We start from the raw sequence: 16,915 nt of genomic DNA on the forward strand, positions 1-16,915 counted from the left end.
AAATGGGAGTTCAGAACCAGTTAAGGGAAGAGATCCTAGTTATCATGTCAGGCTCTCAGAGGAAAGGTCTAGATGGGGACACCTGGGTGGCTCAGTCAGTGAAGCGTCTGCCTTCCACTCAGGTCATGATCCCAGGGTCCTCAGATGGAGTCCCCCTTGGGCTCCTTGCTCAGTGGGAAGCCTGCTTCTCCCTCTTCCTCTGCCCCTGATATCTCTGTGTCAAATAAATAAATATCTTTAAAAAAAAGAGAGAAAGGTCTAGATGGCCACATTCTGGCATCAATGTCAAATCAGAAGTCTACCAAGCCTTACTGAAAGTCAGTGATGCTCCTATTCAAATCAGTCCAGATAAAGCCAACAAGGCCCAACTCCATCTGCTTAGCAGAGGAAACTAGAAACTTTGTGTCTAAGAAAATAATGTTGCCTAGAGCTTCAAACATATTTTATAACTAATGACTTGCCTTCAATTACAAAAACAAACCATCATTCCTACTAAAAGACAGGACGTATACCACAAAAAGCAAGAGAAAAAAAACATCATACAAAACAACAGAGGCATTCTAGATAATGCAGATAGAAGCAAAGAAAGATTGAAAAGAAAAAATGTGATTTAATAACAAAATCTATTAAAAAAATCGGAAACTCTAGAACTGCAAAATAAAAACCAAAATTATGAACTGAACAGATGGATTTTATAGCAGATTAGACACAGCAGAAGAACATATTAGTGAACTGTAAAAAAAAAAAAAAGTCAATAGACAATATACAAACTGATGCACAGAGGGGGAAAAAGAATTCAAGCACCTCTGTGAACTCCGAGTAGGATATTTTTAAAAAAAAACTGGACCAATGAGCATAAAATTCAAACTGCTGAAGGCAAAAAAAAAAAAGCAAACAAAAGACAGTCAAAGTTAGAAGAAAACATACCTTTAAAAGAGTAAAAATACAACTGTGGGCTTATTTATAAACAGGTATTATGAAAGCCCAAAGACGAAATGTGTTTCTTTTTTTTTAGCTTTACTGAGGAATAATTGACAGCTAAAAATTATATATATTTAAGGTGAAATAAAGGAAAGCTTATATTAACTAACATCTCCCTATTCTAGGTAATAAAACAAAAAGACCAAAAAAACATAAAGTGAGATATAAAGTAACAAAGAAATGAACAGGGATTTATTCTAACAGGGCTTCTTAGTCAAAATCTGTTTTTCTATAATCATTCCTGAAAGCAGAAATCTCCACTGATGTAGTGAGTGGCAGAGACTTTGGCCCCTGAGCTCACACCACGGCCCTCAGCAGGCACGGTCCAGTCTCCTGCAGGCTGGAGGTGGTCCGCCCAGGCGCCACTGGCCGTCGGGCGGCTAAAACAGGTACACAGGACCGCGCCGGATTTCTGGACTCACCCAGTCTGCTCTTCTGCCTTTGTAGCTCTGTAGCCATTTTCTCAAATTTCTTCTTAAGCCTTTTATCGTGTTCTGGTGTTTTAGGAATAAAATCTTTAGGCTGCATACACTTCCGCTGTGCAGAAAGGACATAAATATGAATACTATTGTGTAAAAAGACAGCCTGCTCCCCACACTTCTGATACCTTCAAAACCCTGCAAGTAAAACCTTCCGACAGAGGCATTCCTTGCACTGCATGTGAAACAGAAGTATTTCCGTCTCTCTGTGCCTCTGTAAGAACAGCAGCAGAACCGAAAGACTAAATACTTTCGGTTACATTTTCTGAGGCATTTTCAGGATCCCAGCAATCTTAGTTTCCATGAAGGTTCTTACACAAAATTAGTCGTTTTCCTTAATTTTGTTACTCTAGGCTACATTTTCTGAGGCATTTTCAGGATCCCAGCAATCTTAGTTTCCATGAAGGTTCTTACACAAAATTAGTCGTTTTCCTTAATTTTGTTACTCTTACATTATCTCTTCTCCTTCCCCCTCCCCCAAGACCATAACATGGCAACAAAGTATAAAAGCGATTATTCTCTAACAACCAAAGAAAAGAACCAAAATTGAATCCTGCTTAATACCTTTAAATCAATTCTATTCAGCCAGTAAAACCCCAAAACTCAAACTACACATACACGGTGTGACAATGAAGCCCAAGGCTGACACCCAAAGACAGTCTTGGGTGAACTTCCCACACCCGCACTGTGTCCTTGACTGAGCATCCTGCTCTCATTCATTAGTTAACAAAGATATATGTGTCAGGCACTGGTCTTGGAACAGAAGAGGATTCTTGCTATCAGGAGCTCATACTCTACTAAAGAATGACAGAAAATAAACATCATTATTAAGTAAAATAGAGGTTATGTGTGTCAGGACGGTTAATTCCAGCAGGCTTGGAACTAGCCTGAACTGTTTTCCCCAAAGTACAAGCACAGCATGCAATGTCCTAATGAACAATGTTGCTTTGTAACCATGAGTCCAGAGCATTTGGGGGCATTTGTACTCCCAGAGCTGGTCAACTGCTTATCACCAGTGGGAGGGCTCCGCTGTTGGGGGACATAATGTACTGACAACAGGGGTACATGACCAGCACAAGAGTCTCCCCCTGGCCTCCCTGTTCCCAGGGTGCTCCCCGGATTCTCAAGCATTATCCTGTGAATGGTCCTGTGAATCTCCGTTAGCCACTGAACCCTAGCTAACTGCCACCATTATTACAGTATGTCAGAAAGGGGTAAGTCCTACAGATAAAAAGGAAAACAGCAGGCGAGTGGGATCAGGACAGCTGGCACAGTGGAAAGGAACCACTACTGTACACAGGGTAGTCAGAGGGGGTCTCCCTGAGAAAGGAACTCTGGCACAAAGCCCTACTGAAGTTAGGAAAATGGTCACATGCGTGAAGTTTGGGGGAAACGTATTCCAGATAGAGGGAACAGATATGCAATGCAATGGCTCTAAATCACAAATATGCTTGGTGAATTTAAGAACAGCAAACAAGAGGGTCAGGCTGGCAACAGAAAGAAGGAAGGAGAGTGAAGCTGAGAACCTTGTCAAAGAGCCCAAAATAATACAGTCTGAAGTCATGTTCACTTCGCAACTGCACTTAAAAAAGGGAAAGGGAAAGGGAAAGTTTTCAGGCACAAGTAGACATTTAAATGAAGTGTGTAAGCAGTCATTACTTATGCTTCAGATCAGGGAAAATGACAAAGATTAATAATATCAGCCCTAGTCACTGTGTCAAGAAACAGGTAGTCCTTTACACTATTGTGGAACTGTTACAAAGTGCATGTACATTTTGACCCAGTCACTTCATTTCCAGATAATCCACTTGGAGAAATAAACTCAAACATGTCACATAAACAACGTGCTTAGTAAAAACCAACAATGATTCAAGGGTTCATGGATCCAAGAAAGACACGCTGATGCCATATAATATATGGAAGAGTGAAGGGCTACGTATACTGTCATGAAATGGTCAAACACACACTGTTACATGAAGAAGAAAAAAGCAATCTCCCAGACCATACATGTAACACAGTAGAACCTCATTCGTACGAAACGTGTGTGTGTGTCTGTAATGTACATGTACTGAAGACCATCGGATCCACAAGGACCCAAGTCAAACCAAAAATTGCTTATTTTGAGGAAAGACACATTAAGAGAGGTATTTGCCTTATCTGTGTTTACGCTATGTTTTATGATGAAAATACAACTCATATTATTAATGTGTTTTAAAAGGAAAAATGAAGGCGAGGAATCAGAGTGGGGGATGAACCATAAGAGACTATGGACTCCGGGAAACAAACTGAGGGTCTGGGGGGGGGGGGTGGGGGTGGGATAGCCCAGTGATGGGTATTAAGGAGGGCACGAATTGCATGGAGCACTGGGTGTTGTATGCAAACAATGAATCATGGAACACTACATCAAAAACTAATTAGTGTATGGTAACTAATATAACATAATAAAAAAAAGTAAAAATAAATAAGTCCTTTATTTGTAAAAGAGTAGACACAGCCATTGCTTGGCATATCACAGAGAGTGGAGACTTAGAGGCTCTATTTCACCTCTAATCGAAGGAGATCTGGACAAAGACTGGAGTTAAGTTTGTCCATCAATGCGCTGCAAATCCCGGCTTCCCGAACTGAAATGTCCGAGATACGAGATTTGCCATTTACAGAAAATCTGAGATGCCCATGGGAACGTCTTCCTTAACCTACAGGAAATGTACGGGTCTCATTCAGTTTGGACAAAGTCTGCAAATCTCCTCTCCAACAGGGATACTCATGTGAAAACAAAGCAACTCTGACGTTTCCTAGTAAACCGGTTTACCTCAAATAAAGAAATCACAATTAAAACTTTTAAATAATGAAAGAGGGAAAATGTTGTGGATCAAACGTGAACTAGATCTCAAAGGAAAGCAGTGTCTTTATGTTTGCACTGTGGATTTTCCATAATAAATAACTTCATTATTTAATAAATAACTTGGATATTTCTGCGTCTGACTTTTGAGATTCTCCAGCTAAACAGCAGAACGAAGGTATTTTGCTGCAGACGTTAACAAACTGAATTCCAAAGCCGTTCCCAGTGTACCTGCATGTCTGCCAGTGTCTTGGCAACTTTTAGTTTTCTGCTAGGCAGACAGCTCGTCCACTTCTTACAAATTACATCAAAGCATTTAGGGGATACACTAATGTCTGTAACTTTCTTAAAAACCCTGCCATAACTGCAACTGTCAAAATCACATACTTACTTTTTTTTTAATTAGGCTTGGTAGGTGTTCCCTAGTATTGGCTGCAGGGAAGAGTGCTTCATCGATGTGCGCTCCAGCTGTCCTGCATCTGTGTAATTAAATCGATAGAGCATAATGGGCATTTGTCCCTGTTATAGTCACACAGCATTACGTCGGCACGTATGTCAGTTAGCAATTTAAGAGATGCACAGGCCATGTTAACAGAAATGGCTTTTAAAGTAAGTACATTTATAACCAAACACAACGGGCAACATAAATTCAACTTTCCAAAATAGTCTCTCTACAATGTTGTTTTTTTTTTTAAGATTTATTTGAGAGAAGGAGAGTGAGCACAAACAGGGGGAGTGGCAGGCAGAGGGAGAGGGAGAAGCAGGCTCCCCGCAGAGCAGGGAGCCCAATGCAGAGCTCGATTCCAGGACCCTGGGATCATGACCTGAGCTGAAGGCAGACACTTAACCCACTGAGCCACCCAGGTGCCTCTCCCTATGGTGTTTTTAAAGTGTAAGAGTAGAAGCAAGAGGCAGGTAAGGGAAGCAGATTTTATGCAGTAACTTCAGACTTGTAACAGCCTTCAAATTGATGAGTGCAGGACGCATATACAGCATAAGCACATGCTGTTAAATGAATAGCGTACACAGGACCTAAAAGGAATAATCTAGAGCGAGAAGGGCCCTAAAGAAATTCAGCCAGAAAGATTATCTTGCCACCAAAACCGGTGTGTTTCACCGAGAGCAGGGTGGGCGATCCCAGCTTCTCCCGGCCGTGCCCTACTGCCCATGACTGTCTATCATCAGTCTGTCATTTCCACTGTCGCTAAGCCACCCTTCACACCTCCCTGCACGTCTTGGGAATCGCTGGACCATTACTTACTTATAAACATTCAGACGCTCAAATCTAAACAATTACAATAATTTTCTAAATGATCTCCTTACCTACAGTTCCTACTCTTCTCACTCATTCATATTATTACTGAAAGACTAAGCTTAAAACATTTTATTCACCTCTCCACAACCCCGATCAAAAGCCTTCAATCACTCATGTGTTTACAGAATAATCTCACCTACCTGTTGCTTCAGTCTTTTTAAAATATGGCCCCTAAACACTCTCCAACTGTATTTCATAAGCCTGTCACTGTTCAACATTTAGTATGCAAATGACAGTTGAAAATACCATTAAAATATAATGCAAAAAAGAACAGGACAAATATATCCATATTCATATAGAAAACTATCTTAAATATATTAAGAATAAAACAAAACTCCAGCAATGCGAACATGATGCTGTATACTATATATAATTAAGTATTTCTCATTTTAGGCAAAGTCTGGAAGATTACACACCAAATGACAATACTATTTATCACTAGGCTAATAAATCTCAAAGTGTAGTCAGAAGACCCCTGGGGTCCCTAAGCCTCCTCTGAGGGCATGTGAGGTCAAAACTGTTTTTGTCACAAGAAGGCTTCATTTGCCTTTTTCATTTCTCTCTCATGAGCACACAATGGAGTTAAAGCTAAATGGGGTGTGTGTGTGTGTGTGTGTGTGTGTGTGTGTGAGATCCCAATACACTGAATGCAGAGGCAGACAGGACACTGCCACTGTCTTTTATTAAGCCAGCCATGAAAGAAGTTTGCACAAAATGCAAAAATTAAAAAAAAAAAATACCACAGCACAGTAATTAGAGTAAGAGAACAAGGGAGAGAAGAAGCCAGAGAGAGAGCACGAGCGACACACGGGAATCAGGAGAAGCTCTAGGTGGGAGGCGAGCACCAGATTCAATTCTGATGAGGAAGCGGATTTGGGGGGATGCAGATCTTCCGTCTGGAGGAAGAGCACAGACAAAAGTGCAGCAAAGGGAGCAAGAGCGTGACAATTCTGGGAAAGCAGACCTCACCTGGTGCGACTGCAGTGAATGCACTGGAGCGAGGACACCAGTGACCAGGAGGTCATACAGGTCGCCCTGAGGGCTGTATCTGCTGCCAAGCTCCTGAGCTTTGACAGCCCAGGGTGCTAGGAGGGGTGGGGGGGGGGGGGGCGCTGGACAGGCCACTCTGCAGGATGTGTCCAGGACAGGGACACTTAGGGCAAGGAGTCCAGGCAGGGACTGTGGGGGTAGGACATGCTACAGGTTTCACCAAAGCTGTGGGACTGTGTGGAGATTCCTGAATGAGCAATATTTAGAAATAAAAATGGAATGTTCTCAAGCTCTTGTTACAACTGGTGGACTGAGCATGTATGTTTTTCTCTGCTGCCCTCAAAACCCCATTCAAATGAGAGTAAAGTAAAACAAAACGACACAGACCAACAGAAATAAAGAGTAGATAGAGATGTCTAGGGAACTGAAAAGCAAATACAGAAAAGGAAACCCGAGCCTGGAAGCTGGACGAGGGAGGACAAGGGACTGGACTCCTCTCCTCAGACCTCAGGGGCTCCAGCAGTAAGGGTGGGTCTGAGAAGTAGCAGCTGCACCCCTAACTGAGCCCACAGTCGGCCACTGCATCCCACTCGCTCCTGCCAACAAAGCAGGTGACAGGCTCGGTTTTCAGACGACTTGGACCAAGGACACGCTGGACTCAAGGATACCAGGCTGAGCTCAGGTAGGACAAACTTTCACACAAAAGGAAATGTATTTGTGTGCATTTTCAGATTCAGCTAAGAACAACTTTCACAGTCGTAATAATGTAAAGTAAAGCTGCTGATTTAGCTCATCAGCTGCTGATTTTATTACAGAATCAGGAGAGAAGCAGTGTAGGTGTGGGTGCAATGAGTAGGTGCACGTACATGGCGTGGGGTCCCCCAGAACGCGGCCACTTGGAGAACTAAATGTGCATTTCCAGACTACAAAGTCTAGAGTTTGGAAACTGGAAAGTCAAGGCAGCAGTGGAGCCACAGTAACTAGGAATACGGAGGTCAAGACAGACCTGCAGCAAGGCGCATGGGTGGAGAGGCGTCCCCCCTGGGGAACAGGAACTGAGGGAAGGGGTTAAAAAGGGACCACTGCTTCACTACAAGCTTTGTAATAATAGCTGACTTCTCTCTTTCCTGTGTGTGAGGGGCCCTCTCTCCATAACAGGATGGGAACAGGAAACTAGGCATTCTGATTCAAAGGGCTCTGGCTGGCACAACAGGGAAAGAAATGGCACCTGAACTAAGAAAACGAAGTCAGGAGGTAGTTAACAGAGGACACAAGTTCAGGCCTGGAGCTGTTTACGTGTGGGTGCTGTGCCTCATCCATAAGAATTCAGCTAGCAGGCAACCCCAGGTGCAGGTCTGACACTGAGAGGGCATACTGAGAATAAAGAGAGAGATGTGCATAAAATTCAAACCCCTTCCACAGCCCAGCAGGAGCACATTCCTGCCTCTAAGCTTCCTCTCCCCAGAGATCCCGACCACTGAAGCTCTGACATCCTCAAACACACTGGCATCATCCCGTCTCAGGCCATGACCTCCTGCTCCTCCACAAATCGGTCCCCAAGTCTCTGAACACCTAGTTCCTTCACATCTTCTTTGCCTCAGCTCACAGTCACCAACTCAAGAGGCCTCCCCAGCCACTGTGTCAGGAGGGTAACCAACTCCACATGGGCGTTGTGCCTAAGCCCCTCCTGCTCCCTTCAGAGGATTCACTAAACCCTGCACTTACAAAACTTGCTTCTTTCACAAAAACTAAGTTCCATGAGGGGAGTGGATTCACCTGTCTAGTTACAACAGTAACCCCAAGGCCTGGCAGAGAGTAAGTACTCAAAAGATATTTTCCGAAGGAGCAAACGTCATCACTGTAGAAAGAAACACTTTGACCTCATCTTAAACACACACATATGCACGCACGCTCTAGGCCACAGAACTAAACATAAAGGCCAAAGCTATAAACTCCTAGAAGAAAATGGAAGAAAAAATTCACAATTTCGAAGTAAGCCAAGACATTCAGACATAATATCAAAAACACAAAGCATAAAAGAAGAAAATGAAAAACTGCAGTTCAACAAAATAAAAAACTGGTGTATTTTGAAAGACAGAGCAAAGAAAATGAAAGGTCAGTCACACACTGAGATCAGATATTTACAGTATGTGTATCTGACCAATAATATTGATATGAACAATGTGCAAAAATCACCTGTAACTCAATATTAAAAAGCCAAAACCCAATTTTTAGAAGTGGGCAAAAGATTTAAACCAAAGACAAACAGTCACTAAGCATGTGATCTTACATTTAGTACAAGTCATCAGGGAAATACACACTAAAGCCAGAGGGGATCCTCAAATGTATGGTTAATTGACTTTTTTTTTTTTTTGAGAGAGAGAGAGAAAGGGGGAGCTTGAGCAGGGCTAGTGGGGAGGGGATCTCAAGCAGACTCCCTGCTAAGCGCAGAGCCTGAAGCAGAGCGCAGGACCCTGAGATCATGACCAGAGCCAAGAGTCGGATGCTTAACTGAGTGAACTACCCAGGAGCCCCTGGTTAATTGATTTTGACGAGAGTCAAAATCAGTGACAAAAGTTACTGGGAAAGAATCATCTTTTCAACAATGGTGCTGGGACAACCAGACACCCACACAAAAAAGGATGAAATCAGACCCCTACCTCACACCACGCACAGAAACTAACTTCAAATGAATGGAAAACCAAAACTGTTAGAGCTAAAACTATAAAACTCTCAGAAGAAAATACAGAAGTAAATCTTCCCAACTCAGATTTGTTAATAGTTCCTTAAATAACATCGAAAGCGTAAGAAACAAAAAATAAACTGGGCCTCATAAAAATCAGAACCTTTTGCTTCAAAGGAAACTGTAAAGGACATATAAAAACAACCCACAGAATAGGAAAAAAATACTTACAAATCATACATGATATGGATATATGTGATACAGCCATGCAATGGAATATTATTTGATAATTTTAAAAAAGTGAAATTCTGATACATGCTACAACATGGAGGAGTCTTGAAAACATTATTTTAAGAGAAAGAAGCCAGGCACAAAGACCACATATTATATGAGTCCACTTACAAGACATGTTCAGAAGAGGCAAATCCATGCAGACAGAGAGTAGATTAATACTTGCCCTGGGCTGGAGGGTATGCAGGGTGATGTAAAGGGTACAAAGTTGCATTCTACGGTGATAAGAATGTTTTAAATTGATTGTGTTGGTGGCTGCAAATCTCCGTAATTATATTAAAAAACACTGAATTATGGAAGCCCCTGGCTGGCTTAGTCAGTAGAGCATGTGATTCTTGATCTCAAGGTCATACATTTGTCAAAACCCAGTGAACTGTACATTTGAAATGGGTACACTTCATTTTATGTAAATTACATTTTTATAAGGTTGATTTTTTTAAAAAACAAAGTAATTACCTAAGCTCAAAGAAAGCGGATAGTGAATGGGGTAGGCAGAAAAATAGATCTAATGAAAGAAATGAGAAACAGGCATCAATGATAAAGCAACCAAGGAAAGAAATATTTCTTAGGAATGCCTCTTTTTAAACAAAGGCCCATCAATGACCAATTTGTACCCTGAGCAGCACCCACCAGCTTCTTCTTACTCAAGTGAAACACCACTTATTTCCCGCTGTTATAAGCAACAAAACAGCAAAAGGGGGTGGCCAGGAAGCATCCTGACATAAGACTTGGCTGAAAAGAACCAGGATAACTGCACCATCATTTACATGATACTTAAGTTACAATCAGCAGCATCCTAAAGCCCCGCCAGCTCACAAGAACCTCACATCAATCCTGGTGGATAAATACTATCATATCATTTTCTCACATTTGACAACTGAGGCTCACAGGAGATTATTTGCCCAAGTTCACAAAACTCCTAAGTATCCTCTACTAGTTAGTAGTTTGGGAAAAGGCTTGATTCAACTGGGTAAAATATGTGCCTGACCCAGGTAATGTAGTTGCAGAAGATATATTCAGTCCTTACTGGCAATTAGCGTCCCAACAATTTATCTGTCACTCAGTAGCATGGAAAGATGCACTTCTTGAATCTACCTGTTATCTACGACCTTTCACAACAAAGAAACAGGTGGCCTGTAATACTGGTGATGTCATTCTACGCATGCAAACAACTTGTGTGTTCACGTGCTTAGTAAAATACTAAACAGCTACTACATTAAAACCGGTGTTTATCGGGGACTCAATCAAAATCTACTGAACAAACAAAGACAAGCTCACTAGTTGCATTTCTGCTTTTCTTCAGAAATGTAAAGCGACACTATCCTCCCATCTAGTGGTCAAGCAGAAAAGTGTTTCAAGTGACACCCCTAAAAGCAGAACCAACTTTTTTGATCTTCAATTGCTGCTACTTCAGAGCCAACAGGGAACAAAGCAGCTTGTGTCATCCTTCCCTCTGGGAAGCCCTGCCTGGGCTCCATTCCAAAGAGCTCTTTCTCCCTTGAGAGCTAAGGAATGGTGGCACTTCCCACTGCAAGCCTGCTCCACCACCCCTCCCATCCCGCCCTCAGGACAAACCCTCTGCTGCACTGATCAACTCCAAGGGCTATGCCAAACACACCGTATATCACCAGCCCCCTCTGTATTGCCTTCATTCACTACCTCTTCAAAAGCTAGGGCAATGGAAAAGTATCCGACCTGGGAGAAAAAAATCCCTTTCAACATACAAGACAATGTGGAGGACTTCCCTCAGGGGACAAGTGAGGAAGAGGGATGTGTGCTCGCTTTCCAGGCACAAAGCAAGACCCGCAGTCACAGTGGGAGCTCTAACCATAGACACAAACTGAACTGGGAAGCAGTATTTTGGACTCAAAACCTCTTTCACTCTTAAAATATTCAAGGATCTCAAAGCCTTTTTATGTGAGTTATACTTATGGATATTTATTGTAACAAAACTCAGCAGTTCTTAAAAAAAAGAAAACTGAGCAGTTCTTCAAATATGTAATTGTTAATTCATTTAAAAACAATAAAACTCAATACATGTTAACACAAATAACAGATTTTATGAAAAGTGTTTCCCAAAACAGGAAAAAAAATTAGATAGAAAAGTGGCACGGCCATTCATTTTTGCAACTGTCAATAAACAGCTGATTATCACATCTGCTTCAGCATTCCATGTACTGTGTATGCCAAGCCCCCAAACAGTACTGTACTCTCCCGAGAAGATGAGAGGGAAAAAGGCAAATAACATCTTATTAACGTTATAAAAAGTTTCAACCCTGCTGACCCCTTATAGGGTCTGGGGATCATGGAAGTTCCCAGACCATGATTTGAGAACTGTTGCTCCAGAACTACAAGAAACCCACTATTCTGATATTATTTACTGAGTGATTCATGAATATTAGGTCTTACCTTCTCAATAAACCTATGCTGTCTGAGACAGGAAAAATGTCTTACTTTTGAATTAATGTTGTAATTGGTAACAGTAGATAATTTGGGTGTTGCTTTGCTTTGTTTTTTAACCAACACAGAACACTGAAAGCTTGCTACAAACAGAAAAACCTAATTGGCAGGTTTTTAAAAACACTTGTCCTACTAACACACAGCTTTTAATCACAGGAATAGGCTTAAGAAACTTTAAAAGTTTAAGGATAATTTTGAACTCTCTGAGCTCAATTCCCACATTCCAGCAATCTCTCTGCATGTGCTCTCAATTTTAAGAGTAGGTAAGAAATCTGCCCTTCCAGCCTTCCCTCCCAACTGACAATTCTGTACTAGGGATACACAGGTGAGGCAAGGGCAGACCCCTACAAGGTTTGTGTGGATGGGTGGGGAGCACTTATCCATTGGGGGCCTTCCCAGAGCCTGAGAAGGGGGCATCCGCGTGGGGGATGGCCCAGTACAGGGTGCTCGAGCCCAGGCAGGCAGAGGAGGGTGTCCACACAGAGGGAGGGGCAAGGTATGGTGAGGGGGTATCAGAATTGGAACAGGTGTAGAGTGGGGGCTGGGTGGGGTAAAGAGGACATCTGTGCAGAGGGGAATCCAAGCCTGCGCAGACGAGGGGGGTCTGTGCAGGGAGAGGCACAGCCCTGGAGAAGAGACTGGTCACCCACCTACTTGATTAACTGTCCTGCTAACAAGAATGACAGGAGTCAGGTTTCTCAGTCTGAGAACAGAGCTACAAACAATGGAAGGAGAAGATGAGCCCCCTGGTTTGGGACTAATGTTGCAGGTTATCAGTGGGAACCTGGCTCACTATACTTGGAGTTAGAAATACACAGGCACACATTCACACAGGTATAACTAACTCTGTCCACGAGAGGCTGTGGGAGCAGCAAGCCTCGATGGAACCAAGTGCACCCTAGCACCCAGATTATGGGTTCAAAATACCATTTCCAGTAAAAGGAACCAGGGATTCTGGAGAAATGGCTCCATCCAGGGCTGGGAAAGAGAAGGTACAAGTGGAGCTTGGATTAAATTGTTGTGCCAGAAAGAAAAGAGGTGTTCAGAGAATGATGGGAAACAGGTAAAATAACACAGAAGTCAACTGGATGGGTGACCCCGGCCAATCAAAGACAATTTAAACCTTAAAAGGAACAATGTTAGCAATGGGTCACAACCCAGTGAATAAAATAAGGAGACACGCACTCACATGCACAGTGTGATGAGGAAAGGTTAGTGACATGGTTGAAAGTACCTTCCCTCAAATGCCACAATAAACACAGAGGGGGTCACGTTGAACATGCCCAGGGCATATTCCCTCCCAGTGCGGAGGCCTGGCAGGCACCATCTCAAACACCACCAACACCCACACACCAAGAGGGTGCACTAAGACGAATCCATCTTCATTTCCAGGTTACTCCTGCAAGAGACTCAGAACTCAGATGATCTCATCAGGGAACACCGGGTAATCCCAAACTGACGGACACGATACATCACTATTTACAATCTTCAACCATATTAAAAGCACAAAAGCCAAAGAAAGAAGCAGGCATAGCCCGAGTGAGGGAGACGAGGAGCCAGGCTGACCAGGTGCATGTCTGCAGGGGGCTGGGAGCCGTCTCTGTGCAGTGCACAACTGCGGAGCAGCTGGTAAGACCCGAATGGACTCAGAACTCAACAGCGGGGGGCGGGGGGGTTGTTCGTGTTAACCTCCTAACGTGAGTGGCCGTGTGGGGCCATGCAAGAAAATGTGCTTGTCTGTAGGAACACAAAATGCAGGGGTGCTGGGGCATCTGGGCAGTGACCCGCTCTCAAGTGGGCGGAAACAAAAGCCTGTGAACTCTATTTCCAACGTACCCATTAGATCAGCCTTCCTCAACAGAACTGAGAGGCGACAGCCACCTTGACCTTTATTCCTTTGCCTTCACTTCCTTTTTCTTCAATATAAAAGTGTCCAATGTCCAAAGGAACCGTCAGAATTTTATCAGTTTCTGTTACACAGCTGTCTGCTCTAGGCAAAAAAACATGCCCAGAAATAGCCCAACAAAATGGGATTCTAGTGACACCTAGTGGCTTTATGTACCTACCATCTATATTTTCAGGAGGAAACGAGAGTAAGGGCCTGAATAGGCAGTAAACGTAGAATAAACAGGACATATAAAATAATGGTCAGTTCAGCCGTTACCTCTACGTTCTGCGGAAAAAAGTTCAAGCTCACTAAAAATCAGGAAATGCAAATGAAATAAATTTTATTTTTTTCATCGACAAAGTAGGAAAGATTAAAAAGACTGACAACTCACAATGTAACGGTTATGGGAAACAAGAGTTCTTTCACACTGCTAGAAAGAGGAGAATTTAGCGCACTCTTTCCAGAAGGTACTATGAGAGCATTTATCATAAATTTAAGTAGATAAGCCCTCTGAACTCAAAAACACACTTGTGGAATTTAAACCTATGGAAAAACTTACACATCTGTAAGGAGTAATGCACATGAAGACATTCAGTGTTGTACTATTTCTGACCAGAAAGAAAAAGAAATGGAAAACTTCATATTCATTAACAGATCAGTTACACAAATTACTTATCTCTTATAAAGAAGTGTATATGTTTTTAAAAATGAAATCTATCACTATATACAAACATGGAAAGATGTTCTCTAATATAATGTTAACTAAAAAAGTTTATGTGCATTCCATTAAAAAAATAAAACCTACATATTCCCATGGATGTACCTATGAATACGGATGTATAAATGCTTATGTATGCATTTTCTATGTGTTTAATAAAATGTCTAAAACTATATATTCCAAATTCTCAGTGGCAGATCTTCCCCCAACTGAGGGAAGATAAGCCAAGATGTAGATTAGGTGGGGACTTTTCACATTAAAAATATAAACATATTTAAATCTAAATACATTTAATTCAAAAGAAAGCTTGTCTTCAAGATAGCAAGAGGAAATATAAAAATCAGTAATTCTATATAACAATTAAAATCTGTACTACAGCAAACAATAAAAAAAGAATTTATATTAAAAATATGATTAAGTTCACTTTAAAGGGACTTGAGGAGATTGCCTTTGGGTAATAATTATTTTGGAGTTTCCCTGATCCCCTTAAGAAACAAGGGTTCAGCAGGGGCAACAAGAAGAGAGGAGATAAAGCAAAAGGGAAGTAGGGGACAGACTACCAAGGAAAGCAAGACGGCAGGACTCCCAGGAGAAGAAACTTTGAGAATTTCCTTGTCAGGATTAGCTGAGAGGCCTCTTTTCAGGACAAGGATGCCTGTCAGTTTACACTTCTACCCAAACATCTCCATTAACTTCAGGCTTTCAAGAAAGGTCTGTTTTTCTGTACCCCCCCCCCCCACATTCCTTTTAGGACCTTTTACTGGTAGCTCACCATCACTTCCCCGGAGAAATTTTCTCTGGTATCTCCAGGCTAATATAAGTAAAGCCTCCTCTGTTCATTAGTTAATAGGACAATATTTATCGAGCACCTACTATGAGCCAGGAATGTGTTACTTAGTGAAAACACAATCATAAAACGAGACAAACATGATGGCTACACTTACAGAGTTTACATCATAATGGAAAGACCAAAATGCATGATTAGGTAAGTAGGTAGGCAGACAGATGAATCACACTACTGCATATTCACCCAGAAAATACAAAATACTAATCTGAAGGGACATATGCACCCCTATGTTTATTACAGCATTATTTACAATAGCCAAACTATGGAAACAGTCCAAGCGTCCATTGACAGATGAATGGAAAAAGATGTGGTACACACACACAATGGAATATAATTCAGCCAGAAAAAAGAACGAAATCTTGCCATTTGCAGTGACATGGATGAAGCTAGAGAGTACAATGCTACGTGAAATGTCAGTCAGAGAAAGACAAATACTGTTTGATCTCACTCCTATGTGGAGTATAAGAAATAAAACAAATGAGCAAAGGAAAAAAAGAAAGAGAGAAAGAGAGAGAGACATACCAAGGAACAGACTCTTAACATAAAGAATAAACAGATGGTTAGCAGAGATGAGGGAAATAGGTGATGAGGATTAAAGGGTACACTTAGCGTGATGAAAAAAATAAAATTTAATTTAAAAAACAAATGAACAAAGTAAGTTCTAACAGCACAAAAAGGAAAGGAGTTGAGACAGAAAGTAACAAGGAAGACGCTGTTCGGTGGGCCATATGGTCTCTGTAATACTAGTCAATTCCACAGGAACAATGCAAAAGCAGCCGTTCGCAATACATAATCAAATGTGTATGGCTGTGTTCCAGGAAAACTTTATTTATGGACACTGAGATTTGGAATTTATATCATTTTCATGTGTCAGGAAACACTCTTGATTTTCTTCCCAACCTTTTAAAGCTGCAAAAACCACTGTTAGCTCAAGGCCCATAAAAGACAAACAGGGTGGTGGGCTGGATTTGGCCAACAGGCCATTGTTCACTATGCCTACCTAGGACCACGTAATTCTAAGCCATTTTATCTCAGCAAGAACAATATAGCTGATTTATGGGTTAGAAGTGTTGTACTTGCTAATGTACAAGAGGTGAAACAAAAGGGAGACAGGCACGAGGCTACTGAATGATGCGGCAAGATGATAGTTGTCTGGACTAAGGGGGAACAGTAGAGACAAAGACCCACGAAATCTATTCTGAGATACAACCAACAGGCCATTTTATTGGATTGCATAAGGAGATGAGGGAGCTGCTTCCATAAAAAGACAACTTTAAAAAAAATGCAAATGACAGACACACATGACCTATGGTTTTACCAAAACTTCAAATGACATATAAGTAGAAAAATAACCCAAGTCTGAATATAGCTGCAAGTCTGTGGATGCAGAAAGTGGGGGAAGAGGCTTATAGCTCCACAAAGAG

General features: G+C 41.8%; 1 protein-coding gene across 5 annotated transcripts in view; it reads right to left on the reverse strand.

Annotated features, from left to right (window-relative positions):
* MCPH1 (microcephalin 1) overlaps positions 1 to 16,915 on the reverse strand; it is a 242,378-nt gene that overhangs the window by 204,233 nt on the left and 21,230 nt on the right. For 2 of the 5 annotated variants that reach the window (XM_026508495.4, XM_044387566.3), the window contains exons 4-5: positions 4,691 to 4,778; positions 1,404 to 1,518 (exon numbers count right to left, since the gene is read on the reverse strand). The exons of 1 other annotated variant lie outside the window; for it this stretch is intronic. In XM_026508495.4, the coding sequence (XP_026364280.2) occupies positions 1,404 to 1,518; positions 4,691 to 4,778 (203 nt within the window). Of the gene's footprint in view, positions 1 to 1,403; positions 1,519 to 2,078; positions 3,608 to 4,690; positions 4,779 to 16,915 lie in introns of those variants that run through there. 2 more of the 5 variants (XM_057303505.1, XM_057303507.1) reach the window with 2 other exon arrangements.

The sequence above is a fragment of the Ursus arctos genome, unplaced genomic scaffold, assembly GCF_023065955.2.
Source record: "Ursus arctos isolate Adak ecotype North America unplaced genomic scaffold, UrsArc2.0 scaffold_27, whole genome shotgun sequence".
Classification (NCBI taxonomy): Eukaryota; Metazoa; Chordata; class Mammalia; order Carnivora; family Ursidae; genus Ursus; species Ursus arctos.